Source organism: Pristiophorus japonicus, chromosome 1 (genome assembly GCF_044704955.1).
Source record: "Pristiophorus japonicus isolate sPriJap1 chromosome 1, sPriJap1.hap1, whole genome shotgun sequence".
In the NCBI taxonomy this organism is placed as follows: domain Eukaryota; kingdom Metazoa; phylum Chordata; class Chondrichthyes; family Pristiophoridae; genus Pristiophorus; species Pristiophorus japonicus.
Window position 1 is genome coordinate 110570610 of NC_091977.1, and position 15071 is coordinate 110585680.

A 15071-nucleotide genomic window follows, 5' to 3' on the forward strand; every position below is an offset into this window, starting at 1 on the left:
CTAACGGTCAAGCAGAGCAGGCAGTCCAAACAATCAAGCAGAGCATGAAATGCGTGACACACGGCTCCCTGCAGACCCGCTTGTCTTGCATTCTGCTCAGTTACCGGACACGACCCCACTCGCTCACTGGGGTTCCCCCGGCAGAATTGTTAATGAAAAGAGCCCTCAAAACTAGGCTCTCCCTAGTCCACCCGGATCTTAATGATCACATGGAAACCCGGCGATACCGGCAGAACATGTACCACGATCGTGTGGCTATTTCACGTGACATTGATGTTAACAACCCTGTGTTTGTCCTGAATTACGGTCATGGTCCCAAGTGGGTTGCTGGCACTGTTTTGGCCAAGGAAGGGAATAGAGTATTTATAATCAAACTGTTAAATGGCCAAACGTGAAGAAAGCATTTAGATCAGACCAAATTGCGATTTACTGACAACCAGGAACGACTTGAAGGGGACATCACCATCGACGATTTATCAACACACATCCAACCAGCAATTGAGCTTGCTTTCAATCACAAGGATGAACCCACCGTTCCTGACAGTCTGGTCAGACCAGCCGCGGTGTAATGCAGCAATGGTCCGGCCAACTCACACACGCCAGGGTTTGAACTTAGACGATCAACTAGGGAGCGAAGGGCACCAGATCGCCTTAACTTGTAAATAACTTGTACCGAAGGCTTTGGGGGGATGTTATGTATGTAACTATGTAATACTTGCCACCAGAGGGCGTGACTGTTGGAGTCCTACTGGTCACCTGCACAGACGTGGAAGGCCAATATAAAAGGCTGGCTGCCATGTTGTTCAGGCACTCTGAAGTTGTAATAAAGACTAAGGTCACACCAAGTTTAACTCACATACTCAGCCTCGTGGAGTTCTTCTATACACAACAGGACTCCCATTGGAAAATTCAGCAGCTCCAGCGTCAGCTTAACATAATCATTGTCATTTTTTGAAGATCAGGGTTAATGGGCTCTATTTTCCTCTTTGCTGATTTTTGGCGCCCAGGAAGATGTGCGGATGTTTTTTGTGCCCGTTTGCGCTGAAAAAGAAATACAATTCTCGCCAAAGTAAAATTTAATTTTGGTGCTGTGGTACCCAAAGTTAAATTTGGGGGTTCGTCAGAAAGTCAGTGAACATGCACCTAAGAAGAAAAAAAAACGTTTCCACGTGATGGGTGTGTCCGCGTATCCACAGTGAACTTCCTTGTCTGGATCAGCAGCTTGTGAGAACACACTCGGATTGGAGCTGGATCTGGACATTTACATTTTACCTGCAAAAGATGGATCCAAGGGAAGGGGAAAGAGAAGGGGAAGGGGGAGGGGCCAAGAGATTTCAAGCAGAAGTAATTGAGCCCTTGGTAGACATAATTGAGAAGAAATGGGATGTGCTTGAGAACAAAGGAAGAATGAGACAAAAGAAACTGAAACTGAAAAAGAAACTACTAGCAAAACTTTGGGAACAAGTTGAAGAAGAATTCAATGCAGTGGCCATGACCCCAAGAAGCGGCGTGCAGGCCAAAAAGAAGTGGCAGGACCTTGGCCAAGCAGTTATTGTAAGTATTTATGCACTGCAATTACATTTGTAAATGTAACTAGTGTGTGTGTGTGTGTGTGTGTGTGTGTGGCCACCACAGCAGAAGGACCCTCTCTTAAAAAGTTCTATTTTCATCTTTGCAGAAGAAGGTGTCACTGATGAACCGAGAAAGATCAAAAACTGGAGGAGGTGTGCCAAGTAGGCTGCAACTAACAGCTGTGGAACAGAGGATCGCTGATATGATTAAATCTCGCAAGAGAAGATCAACCACCATCGTGGACGTTGGGCCTAGGTTACCGAGAGAGGGTAATCCCTGCCACGTACTCATGTCATCCTGCTCCCTCTGTCCCCTTCCCTGCTGCTAACCAAACATTTGTTCTGTTTTGCAAATGTTGCATATCAGGAAGAGACAGAAGCTGAAGCAGAAGATCAGGAAGCTGTCAGTCCAGATATTATTCATCCACTTCAGGAATGAGGAGTTAGAGAATGAGGAGCAGCAGGAAGACCCCAGTGATGACATGGTCACATTGCAACTGGAGCGGGTGAACCCCCTGAGGACGTCAAGCCCTTTGCTGAGCGATACAACCGATGTGACATTTCATGGGGTAGAGTCTGAGGCTGCGGGTCCTAGTTGGTTGCAGCAAGCCACACCTGGGAGACGGTCGAGGAGGGTGGAAAGGAGAGCTGAATCTGAAATGCAGGCTGCAGGGGACATAGGACAGATCATGGGAATGAGTAGGGAGAGCAGCAAGCTAACCAGATCGCTCCTGGACACCATGGATGGGGTGAGGAGAGAATTAGCGGGACTGACAATAGAAGTAGTAACACTGTCTGTAGGACAGAGGATGTCGGAGATTAGGAAGGGAATGTCGGAGATAGCTGCTACAATAAGTGGACACACCCAGGCTGTCATTGCTCAACAGCAATTGGCAGCATCAACTGCTGACACTCACTTTCCAATCCCCAGACCAACCTCAGGTAGTGTGCCAGGGGTTGATCCATAGGCTGAAGAAGAGTCCGACGATGAACCCGGGCATTCCACAATGCTGTCTGCTAGGTCTGTCCCTGTCCAACCTCACCAACAACAAATGCGCCTTCACGCAGAAAGCAGAAAAAACCTTGGGGTCATGGTGAGGAAGCAGACATCTGAGACAACGGGCATGGGTAGGGATAGAGGTGGCAAGAGGGGCGCACAGCGCTAAGGTCTTTGAATAAGGGGGAGGAGAGATGACTGCAGCTAGAGTTTGTTTGTTTGTTGCTGCTACTTGTTTTCTTCATTGAAAAGTTTAAAGTTTGGTACAAATTTTTTATTACAGTTCAGTAAAACTGTACAAATGTTTAATAAACCTAATTATTTTTTAAATTTAAGCAGAATCCTGCACATTATATTTTGAATTAAAGCAATATAAACCAACACAACACTACGTACATCATGTACATTATTTTTTGAATTAAAGCAATATAAACCAACGCAGCATTACCTACACATGATGTACATTATTTTTTCACACTAAGAGTCAACACTGTTGGCCCATTTAGCCTTCAGGCACCAAAGCGATCATGGATTAGCCACTGACACAAGTCTCTAGCTATGGCTATAGGTGCACGAGGCCGCCTCCTCCGCCGTCGTCCTGCAGGTTGAGGTAGTGGCATGGGTTCATCATCCTCCTCCTCCTGCTGCTGGTCCTCCTCATCTTCCTGCTGCTGCTCATCCACCTCCTCCTCCTCCTCAACATTGTTGTCAGCCTCCTTGTCCTCTTCCTCCCCCCACCCTTCTCCCCTCAGGAGGATCTTTAATGTCCAATGCCTGGCTCCTCATGATGGCCAAGTTGTGCAGCATGCAGCACACAACAGTGAACTGAACGACGTGGTGAGGGGTGTATTGCAGGTAGCCTCCAGAGTGGTCCGGGCATCGGAAACGCTGCTTCAGTATGCCAATTGTCTGCTCTATGATGCTCCATATTGTTATGTGCAACATGTTGTACTGACGCTCTGGCACAGTGCGGGGATTGTGTAGGGGAGGTCATAAGCCAGGTAGTGAGCCCATACCCTTTCTCCCCAAGCAACCAGCTCCACCCTCTGGCAGCTCCTGAAACATGATAGATATAATGCTCTCGCATAGGATGAAAGCATCATGGATACTACCTGGATATTTGGCATCCACTGCTATGATCACATTTAAGGAATGGAACCCTTTCCAGTTCCGATAAACTTCAGAGTCATCCAAAGGTGCTCTCAAGGCGTGTGGGTACAGTCAATCGCCCCCTGTACCTTTGGAAAGCCAGCAATTCTGGAGAACCCCCAGCCCTGTCTCGCATTGCCTGCATGGTCATAGGGAAATTGATGATTTGGTCCCTTTTGACATATCGTGCAGCAGTCACCTGTCGAATGCAGCAATGTGCGGCATGCTGAGAGATGCAGTACATGTCCCCAGTTGCTGCTTGAAATGAGCCCAAAGCATAGAAGGCAAGTGCTGCAGTGACCTTCACTTCCACAGGTAGGGCAGTCCTCCTGCTACTTCTTGGCTGTATGGTTGACCTGACTAGCTGGCAGATCTCGGTGATGACCTCCCTTCTAAATCGCAGCCTGTGAATGCAGTCTGCCTCATTCAGGTGTAGGTATGAGCGCCTGTCCCTGTAGATTCGATCAGGGTATGGCCTCCTCCCCATTAATGCCCGAGCAATCTGATTTGTGCGACGACAGCGCCGTGGTATTATCCGTCGCCTCCATATACCATGCATGTAAACCAATTTTACTACATGAGGCATAGTAATATTTGCACCCATAATTATTATTCTTAATTTGTTATTCTTGTTATTGTGAGACTTACTGAAGCACAGCACACACACACCTTTGCTGGGTGACATCCTAGCAAAACGGACTACATCCTGGTCTGCGTGCATGCGCAACACTAAGCTCTGTCTCTATGGAGATGCGACACACAGTGATTTATGGTGTTTTAATTATAGCTTGTGCCAAAATATCTATGTCTGCTGCTGTGTTGTGCTATCTCCGATGCACAGTTCGGAGTGCATGCCGGCAGGGTCGCTCCCTCGGCCGGACAGAAACACAGGAGCTCGGCGTTTGTATTACACCTGCCCCCCGGGCTTCTTTCCAAGCTGAGCCCGGGGGTGGGGGGGATGCGGAGGGGTGGAATCCAAGTGCCACGCTCCTGTGCTTGTGTCCAGCCGAGGGAGCGATCCTTCGGCTGGCCAGCACTCCTCCGACTCGTGCCTGGAGCCCCGTCAGCAGAGATTCAGTGGTGTGGCGGGGTGGAATCGCAATTTTCCCATTCTCAGAAACATTCTGTGGGAAAAATGAACTTTCTGAGTTATTTTCCGAGTTCCCTCTCCTAAAATCATCTTGAATTTGTGTTTTAAATTGTCTTCTTCCCTCATTCCAAAAACTCAGAAATATACTCAGCACCGATTTCCTTCAGTTAACGAAGGGTTTTCTGATCGGTACTTAAGGCCATTGTGTGCCGCCCTGAAAAAAATCGTTGTTGCCGAAAATCGGTTAAAAGGGCCAAAAACAGCGCGGAAATCAGTTTTCAACCAGACCTGTGCCAAAAAATCTTGCGTACAAAAAACCAGCGCTGACAGTCACCGCCGGCGTACAAACTTTGAGCAAAATTGCAAAATCATGATTGCTCAAAAAAAATCAGCGAACGCCAAAAAACCGGCCCCCAATGGTGGCGAAAATAGCACCCTATATCACTCATTTACTTTTGATTGGCTTATAGTTGCAAGGTCTTGTCAGTAAAGGCAGAGTAATAATAATGCAAGGAAATAGATATTAGCAACAATTGATGTCGCAAATCCACAATTGTTGCAGATCAAGGAGAGAATTGATTAATGCACTTTGAAGTCTGATTCCTGACTAAAAAGAAAAACGAAAACACCTGCTGCCTTAGGGCAGTAATCAATACATTCTTCGTGTGATAAAAGACCCTGGTTAGTGAACTGTGTGCTCGCTCTGCTGTGTACATTCAGTTTAATCTCACTAAGAGGCTTTTTTGCTTCCTGTCAACAGACACCTTGATGTCAGTGGCTGTAAGAAAGTGACAGATACAGGCGTGCAGGCTTTAGCCATGAGCTGCCATAAACTACAATATCTTGACCTCAGCTCCACAGCAACTGGCAAATGGGGGTAAGTGCTCATCAGGTCACGATCAGACTTTTGCTGCGGTGTGTATGTTTCCCCCTCTGTTTTCCTTATTTATTTAAATACAGTAGCCTGGAAATTACAGGGTGATGTTACACAAACGCTGAACACGTCATATGAAATTCCCATGTCCGCTATTTTAATAGAAACATTAATCTGTTCATTTTAAATGGGTTAATATTTGCATTAAAATAGAAAATAAAAACATTTGATACAAACACATTAAATGTGTACCCTGTATAACATAATATCGAACAGTACAATTTCCAGGCTAGTGAGAGCACAACAAGAAACTATTAGGATAGTTTAATATGAAACTATTAGGATAGTTTTATCCAAGATTATGGTGTATAACAATTGTAATATTCACACTGCAGAATTTTCAATTGGGGCATCACAGGGCAGATTTTCCCATAATTGCTCTTGGGTGTAAAGGACTTTGTGGGCACAGTGTCTAAAATAGAATTAAGCAGGGAGGATCGCACATGTAATGCAACCTACCTTATTTCCATCCAGGCAATCCTTTACTCTCAAGCACAGTCTGCCCTCATTACTGTAGGAATTTGCAAAAAATAATTTGCAGTTTAGAAACAGGAAATCCTAATGCCAGTGTGTTTTCTAATCTTGTAATGCCAGGTACTGGATGGCATGTAGACTTTGTGCTTTAATGCTTATCAATGCTGATTTTGTCTACAGGGTGGGACACTACATTTTGGGGAATGAGGAACCATTAGTATTAAACATAAGCCTTTATGTCAGATATGCCTACAAGCAGTTCAGCAGGACAGAGATTCCCCTGTTTCTCCAATTAAAGAAGTGAAGCACAGAAGGGGCTCTCTTCAGGATTGAATGCTACAGAACCTCCCAGGCAACAAAAACAGCAGCAATCACCAACTAACGCGAATGCCATTACCCTGTATCAATATATCACATCTTTGCATGCAATCATTGTACAGTAACCATCCATCTAATGTAGTTGCATATGGATGTCATCACACCTGCTGTGAATTGTATGCTGACACCTGGATATAAATATATATCATGATAACAATTGCAGCCTCTCTCTTCATCTACCTGGAACTTTCCTGATTTTTCGGCTCAATACCGAACTAGCTATTAAACTATTTAATTATCATGAGAGCTCAGGAGGCCAATTTTCATCTTGCCCCATTGCGCCTATACGCAGATTTACTGCTGGAGGTCCCCCCATTCCAATTTTTGGCCATTTCACACTTTAGGTGGCCAGTGCCCTAATCGGAAAAAATTGGGCATTTCATAAATATATGCTAATCGGGTCAACTGGCGATATCAGTGCCATTTTCATGTCAATCAGCACTGCCGTTGAGACTTCCACAACCCTCCCACAAACCATGGGCAGTACGAGCCAGGAGGTGGCCTTTACAGTGTTACTTAAATGATTGCTCACCTCCTACACTACAACAATTCAAAAGTACTTAATTGGCTGTAAAGCGCTTTGAGATGCCCTGAGGTTGTGAAAGGCATATCTTTCTTTCTTTCCTCTTATTTAAAACAAGGTTTGGAAGACATTCTGCTGGTAGTTTATAGTAATTTTTGGCTATTTCGATGATCTTAAAGTGCTTGAAGTGGCTGTACAACTTTCTAAACAGTTAACACTTTCTTTTACTTGGGAATCCTTCTAGAAATTGCACCCTAGTTAGAGGAAGAGGAGCAACAGGAGGAAGGACCAAATAGAACTTCAGCTACAAAAAGTCGAGTTAAAAGGAGATGCCTTCACAGGAATCTTTGCCCTCCTAACAGAATGTTTTAGCCTAAGAGAACATACCTCCACTTATCTGAGGAACAGTGCAAAAGGAGGCTTTGCTTCTGTCGCAGAGTTCTGCTAACTAAAGAAAAAGACATCGGGCTCAATTTTCCCCAAAGCTTTTTTTTAGCGTACTTGAAGAGTTACGCCTGTTTTTTGGGGGCTTAAGTACAACAAAAAAAAAAGTTCTAAATTTCCCCATTGGATTTCTTCATTTTGGCGTGGCCTAACCTGTCCTTTAGTTTTGGGGGTGGAGCCTAGATTTGCACCAAAAAGATTGGGTTGCCATGGTAACCAGGGACACAATGAGAGCTGAGGCTGCAAAGTGAAACATACAGCCAGCTCACAACACATTAAAACACATTGCATCAACTTAGAGACACATTAAAATATTATTGCAGCAACTTATCTCCAATTATTAAAGCCGGACCCGCTCTCTGCCCCTAGCCCTAGCCGAAGGGCTTGTCAGTGCTTGCCTAGCCCGCCCCGAGCCCCTTACCTGTGCCGGTCCAGCTCCTCCAATCGCTCTCCCCCACCCCACCCCCAGCCTTGAGTGCCTTGCCGGTCCCGGTCCCCCGCTCCTAGCCCAGGCCAAAGGCCTTGCCGGTGTGCTCCCCCACCCCTATCCCAGACCAAATGGCCTCCTCCCTCCCAGTCCCCGCACCTAACCACCCCCTCACCCCCCCTCTCTCCCCCCTACACCCCTTTCCCCCCCCCCCACCTCTCTCTCTTCCCCCACTCAACCTCTCTCTTTCCTCCCCACCTCTCTCTCCCCCTCTCTCTTACCTCTCCTGCTGCTGCTGTCCGGGCATCTGCTGCACTTACTTGTGCCGATTTCCTTGCCTGCGTCAATTTCTTTATCTCTCCAGAAGGTTTTTCTGCAGAGGCCACATACGTTGGCCTAAGCAGAACTGGAGTAACTCTCAGCTGATCAAACTTGCCTAAATGGCCAGAATTGGCACGGGTGGCAGGTTATGCTCCCTTTGGCTGAAAAACAACTTACCTAAAAAAATCGTAACTAACTGAGTTACGCTGGTACAAATTGATTGGGGTAACTGTAGATTTTTAACTTGGGCCAAAAACAGCTGCCTGCTCCAAAAAAACAGTGCAAATCACTGGGGAGAATTGAGCCCATAACAACAACATTTATTTAGCATCTTTAACGTAGTAAAACGTCCCAAGGCGCTTCACAAGAGTTTTATAAAAACAAAATTTGACACCGAGCCCCATAAGGAGAAATTAGGGCAGTTGACCAAAGGTTTGGTCAAAGAGGTAAGTTTTAAAGAGCGTCTTAAAGGAGAAAAGAGAGGCAGAGAGGTAGGGCATAATTAGCTAAAGGCATGGCCACCAATGGTTGAGTGATTAAAATCAGGGATGCTCCAAAGGCTAGAATTGGAGGAGCACAGATGTCTTGAGGGGGTTGTGGGGCTGGAGAAGATTACTGAGATATGGAGGGGCAAGGCCATGGAGGGATTTGAAAACAAGGATGAGAATTTTTAAATCGAGGCATTGCTTAACCGGGAGCCAATGTAGGTCAGTGAGCATGGGATATGTGGCTGGAAGCTCAGTTCAGGGTCAAATATGACACCAAGGTTGCAAATAGTCTAATACACTAAGTACATAGAGAATAAAGAAGAGGATGACAAAAAGGAAGACAAAATGGTTAGAAAAGAAGTTTAAAAAAAACAAGTTGGAAGGGCAAAGAGGGACTCCAAAATGAAATAATCAAGGATTATAAAAATAAATAGTATTCTACGGACACATAAATAACAAAAGAAAAATTAAGATAGGGATAGCATTAAGGGATGCACAAGATATTGGGGTAGAATTTCTGCAGGGGTTCTCCGGTGTGCTAGTGCAACTTCAGCAGAAGATCAGCAGAAACCAGCAGAAATGGAATAAACGGCCAGGGTTTCCACTGATCTTTCCCCGAAGTTAAGGCAGGACATCGGAAGAATCCCCACAGAAAGTCCAGTCGATGACCCAGCCACAAAGAATTTATAGGCCATGCAAATGTCACAAAGATTTCAATAAGGTCTGTGTGTAAGATGAGTATGATTCAACAGCTTTGGTATATTTATTGAATATCAAGATGGAATATGTCATTAATTGCCAATTATTTGCACATTCCATATATTGTACAGGTTGTACCTCTCTAGTCCGGGACTCTTTCATTCGGAAACATCTGTGGTTCGGCATTAGTTGGGCATGCGGGAGAGAAACGTTTTTTGATGCAGTGGCTGATCAGTCAGTGTGTCCGATGATCGGCTGGGAGCGCCTGTCAGTCAGTGAGTGCGTGTGCGGGTGCTGAGGGAGCAGTCCACAGTCTGAGAGTGCATGCCAGCAACCAGTGACTGCATGACATCATGAAGACCTTGTGTGGCTTCGGCCTGCGATGTCTTGGCTGCTGCTACGTCAACCATGGCACGCGCCATCACCTCTGTGACCCCACTGTCGCCTGTTGAGCCCACTACCCGGTTTAGCCGGGCAAGGATGGGCTCAGTGGACTGCTGAGAGGCATGGGCAATGCTTGAGGCACCCTCCGCCACACTCACAGCAAGTGCATCCACGCTCTGCGGCACCCTCCCCAAAGCTCACAGTGCATCAACATGGACTCCCTGGACATAGCCTCAAAATCCAGGTTATCATCTGCCTGTCTCTAAGCAGGATTCCTAGGCTGACTTACCCTCCGGAAAGCTGGCCCCCAAAATTCCCCTCGCGCTGGGCATTGCTGCAGGCCACTGGGGCAAGGAGCATCTGGATCTGCTAACCCCAGGAATGTGGTCTCGTCCACCGAGCTGGACTCCTCACTCACGGGCACTGAGGACGGATCCTGCTCTGTGGCCACACTCATGTCCAGCTTCTCCTCATCTTCCCCTTCGTGTGACGAAGACGGCTGACTGGCAGGCTGTGGTTCATCTGGCTCATCATCTGTAAGCACAAAGCAATAGGAGTGTGGATAGCAGTTAGGGAGGGAACAGGAAGGCAAGAAGGAAGGGGCATCATTATTTTGGAGCTACATGTTGTAAGGCATGTGGGCTCAAGGGTAAGGGCTCTCACAGAAAACGGCCATCTCATGCACAAACCGTCACTGTCAAGCGGGGGCTCTGCCTCGCCGGCCGCCACTGAAGTCAGACACTCGCTCCTCCACGTTGGTGAGGTCTTGGAGGTCTGGCTCCCCTCCTATCTGCTCCTGCTCTCGCCTGTTGTGGGCCAGTTTGGCATGCAATGACCAAAACAAGAAGTTGTCAGTGGGTCTGTAGCTATTCGAGTGCCACATGTGTCTGCAGTAAGTGACTCGCTACTCATGTCCCGAGGTGTGAATCTCTGCACCTCAGCCTGCGTGGCAACGCACAGTGGATGTGTCAAAGGTGGGATCTGGGGACAAAGTGCTACGAGTAAGTATGAGGCTGTAGGCCTGTGACCGCATATGAAGAGTTAAAAAGTGTTGGTGGTTTGCCTCAGGCTGAGTCGAGAGCTAGAAAGTGAGAGACGCTTGGATGGGTGGGGCATGTCTGGTGAGGCGGTAGAAAGCTTTTAGGGTGTCTCCAGCAACGAGGAGCATGGCCTGGTTCACATAGAGAAGGGATGGGCAGTGTAAAGCCTTTACATTGTGTAAGACAGTGAGGCTCACATGAACGCATTGCAAGGTTAATGGAAAGGGTACTCACCCTGATGCTTCTAGTGAGGTCGTTGAATGTTTTGCGACATTGTGTCGCTGTTCTGGCCACCATGTCACAGACAGAGACGTGCTGGACCACCTCCCTCCACAGCCTTCTGAAGACCCTTGGCGGTGGCCTTCGTCCCCCTCCAGGATGTAGCGCATCGTTGCGCCTCTCCACAACCTCAAGCAAGGCCTCAAGGGTCGTGGCCGAGTAGTAATGCACTCTCTGCCTTCCTTCCTGCTCCTCCATTTCCCCACTCCCATGTCAGTGAGGAGATGAAGCTGTGTATGCACATACTTACCTTGCCGCGCCTTTAAGACTTAGCTTTTCCCAGATGTGAATCGGACTTTGGAGCATGTGCAACGGTTGACAAAATTTAGCGCCAACATTTTTGTTAGCACCCCCTCAGGTCAGGTGTGATTTAGCGCCCCCTTCAGCTCTTGGTCCGATTCCAGCAAATTTCTCAGCGGGAGGCGCAAACCTTTTCAAGGTGCTATACTTACTGCTCCACTTGGGTTAACACCTCAAAATGGACATTACCGAATTTCTAACCCAAAGAGTCTGCAAGGGGATATAGATAGACTAAGTGAGTGGGCAGTAAGATTCCAGATGGAGTATAATGTAGGGAAATGTGAGGTTATTCACTTTGGTAGGAAGAATAGAAGAACAGAATATTTTTTAAATGGTGAGAAATTTTTAAATGTTGGTGTTCAGAGAGATTTTGGTGTCCTCGTGCAAGAAACACAGAAAGCTAGCATGTAGGTACAGCAAGCAATAAGGAAGGCAAATGGCATGTTGTCCTTTATTGCAAGGGGGTTGGAGTATAAGAGTAAGGAAGTCTTGCTACAATTGTACAGGACCTTGGTGAGACCATATCTGGAGTACTGTGCACAATTTTGGTCTCCTTATCTAAGGAAGGATATACTTGCCTTGGAAGTGGTGCAATGAAAGTTCACTAGATTGATTCCTGGGACGAGTGGGCTGTTCTATGATGAGAGATTGTGTAGAATGGGCCTATATTCTCTGGAGTTTAGAAGAAATGAGAGGTGATCTCATTGAAACATACAAGATTCTGAAGGAGATTGACAGGGTAGATGCTGAGATGTTGCTTCCCCTGGCTGGAGTATCTAGAACTAGGGGGCATAGTCTCAGAATAAGGGGTAGGCAATTTAAGACCGCGATGAGGAATTTCTTCACTCAGAGGGCTGTGAATCTTTGGAATTCTCTGCCCCAGAGGGCTGTGGATGCTGAGTCTTTGAGTATATTCAAGGCTGAGATAGATAGATTTTTGGACTCAAGGGGAATCAAGGGATATGGGAATCGGGCGGAAAAGTGGAGTTGAGGTCGATGATCAGCCATGATCTTATTGAATGGCGGAGCAGGCTCGACGAACTATGTGGCCGACTCCTGCTCCCATTTCTTATGTTCTTGTGTTCTTAAATGGGTGCTGTGCTATAAGCCACGCCTGTTTGAAGGTCTGGTTTCAGCTCGCAATTTTGAAGCTAATTAATATTTACCATGATTTAAACATGCCTGGAGGTGCTAAAACAGACACCTGCAGGTTTAGCACGCAATTTTCATGGAGCTGTATTTGTTAAGTCCTGACTCTAATGTACTGACTTACACGAGACACATGCTGAAGTCAAGGTCACTCAGGACCTGCACCTTTAATTCCAGCTCTCCAGTGCTGCACTTGCCTGAGACCTCCCTTTATATACCACAGTGGGACAGGTATGGAGTGTCTCCTGCAAGTGCACCCCTGCTGGTAAGGTATGCTTATTGTTACAGGTCATATCCAGTTACAGTCATGTATAGCATGGTAAGATACAGTTATATACAGTAATGTGAGATACATGACATCACCCTCCCCCAAGGTCTTATTGCCTTTATAGATTCAGTCTCTCAGGTGGTCTGTGCTCTCGCATGGAGCGTCTTAGTTGTGGTTCAGTTGTTTGCCTTGGTGCCTGTTTTTCATTCGGTGTGATTGCTGGTATCTCGCCTGGGCTGTCTGTTGAGACTGCCCTTTCCTCAAGTTGTTCCACCTGTCTGTCCACAGGTGTGGTGTGAGTTCCACATTGTAGTCTGCCTCTGGTTCTTCAGTGTTATCAGTGAATCTACTTTTTACTTGGTCTACATGCCTCCGGCAGGCTTGGCCATTGTCCATTTGTACAACCAGTAGCCTGCTTCCCTCTTTGTCTGTTACTGTCCCTACAAGCCATTTGAGACCCCTGCCATAGTTTAGCAAAGCACTTTGTCCCCTATCTTATTCCACCTCCCCCTCGAATTTCAGTCATGATACTCAGTTAGCTTTTGACACTTAGCCTCAACAATTTCATGCATGTCTGGGAGGATTAACAAGAGCCTGGTCTTTAAGGTTCATTTCATCAATTGTTGCGCGGGCAGAACCCCAGTCAACAAATGCGGACGAGATCTGTATGCCAGCAGCAGTCGCGACAGGCGGCTCTGCAGCGTGGGACCTTGGATTCTGAGCATGCCTTGTTTAATGATCTGCACTGCTCGCTCCGCCTGGCCATTGGAGGCCGACTTGAAAGGTGCCGTCTTAACGTGATTTATACCGTGGTCAACTATAAAATCGTGAAATTCTGCGCTGGTGAAGCACGAACCATTATCACTGACCAATATGTCAGGAATGCCGTGCGTTGCAAACATGGTTCTAAGACTCCCCACAGTGGTGGAGGTGGTGCTCGAGTTTAAGATGGTGCACTCGATCCATTTTGAAAATGCATCAACGACTACGACGAACATTTTGCCCATGAATGGTACGCATAGTCTACATGCACCCGTGACCACGGTTTGGTGGGCCAGGGCCAGGGGCTTAGGGGGGCCTCCCTGGGGGCATTATTGAGTTGGGCACAAATAGTGCACCGACGGATGCAGAGCTTCAAGTTCGCGTCAATGCCAGGCCACCAGACATGAGATCTGGCTATGGCCTTCATAAGGACGATCCCCGGGTGCTCGCGATGGAGCTCCCGGACAAACGCCTCCCTGCCTCGTAAGGGCATAACTACTTGGTTGCCCCACATCAGGCAGTCTGCCTGTAGTGAGAGTTCATGCATGCGCCTATGGAAGGGTTTGACCTCCTCGGGGTAGGCATTGCGAGCCTCTGCCCAGTCACCGGTTAAAACGCATCTTTTAACTCGAGATAACGTGGGGTCGCTGGTCGTCCAGGCTCTGATTTGGTGAGCTGTCATGGGCGAACCTGTGGATTCAAAGGCATTGATTGCCATGACCATCTCACAGTCCTGTTCGTCGGACCCTTCTGTGGTCGCCAGGGGTAGCTTGCTAAGCGTGTCTGTGCCTGGTCTGTGCCTTATCATGTAGTCGTAAGCCGCCAGCATGAGTGCCCACTGCTGAATGCACGCCGAGGCGTTGGCGTTGATTGCCTTGCACTCGGATAGTAGGGACGTGAGGGGTTTGTGGTCGGGTTCTAACGCAAACTTGGCCCCGAAAAGGTATTGGTGCATCTTTTTGACACCGTACACACACGCAAGTGCCTCCTTCTCAACCATACCGTACCCGCGTTCCGCCTGCGAAAGTGACCTGGAGGCATAAGCAACGGGCTGCAATTTACCCGCATCATTGACGTGCTGTAAAACACACCCGACCCCGTACGCTGACACATCACACGTAAGGACTAACTTTTTACCTGGGTCAAAAAAGGCTAAAACACTCTTGGAACATAGAAGGTTGCGTGCCTTATTGAAGGCGTGTTCTTGGGCGTCCCCCCAAAACCAATCGCACCCTTTTCTGAGTAGCACGTGGAGAGGCTCCAGCAGCGTGCTCAAGTTCTGCATAAAGTTCCCAAAGTAATTGAGTAGCCCAAGAAAGGCGTGCAGTTCCGAGACATTCCGGGGCCTGGGTGCCAGGCGAATCGCTTCGATTTTGGATTCGGTTGGGCGGATT

At 47.4% G+C, this 15071-nt stretch overlaps 1 protein-coding gene across 4 annotated transcripts in view; it reads left to right on the plus strand.

The window, feature by feature from the left end:
• The window catches only part of LOC139265471 (uncharacterized), a 359824-nt gene that overhangs the window by 327053 nt on the left and 17700 nt on the right, over positions 1 to 15071 (plus strand). For 3 of the 4 annotated variants that reach the window (XM_070882494.1, XM_070882514.1, XM_070882517.1), the window contains one exon: positions 5568 to 5684. In XM_070882494.1, the coding sequence (XP_070738595.1) occupies positions 5568 to 5684 (117 nt within the window). Of the gene's footprint in view, positions 1 to 5567; positions 5685 to 7360; positions 7612 to 15071 lie in introns of those variants that run through there. The other variant, XM_070882503.1, reaches the window with a different exon arrangement.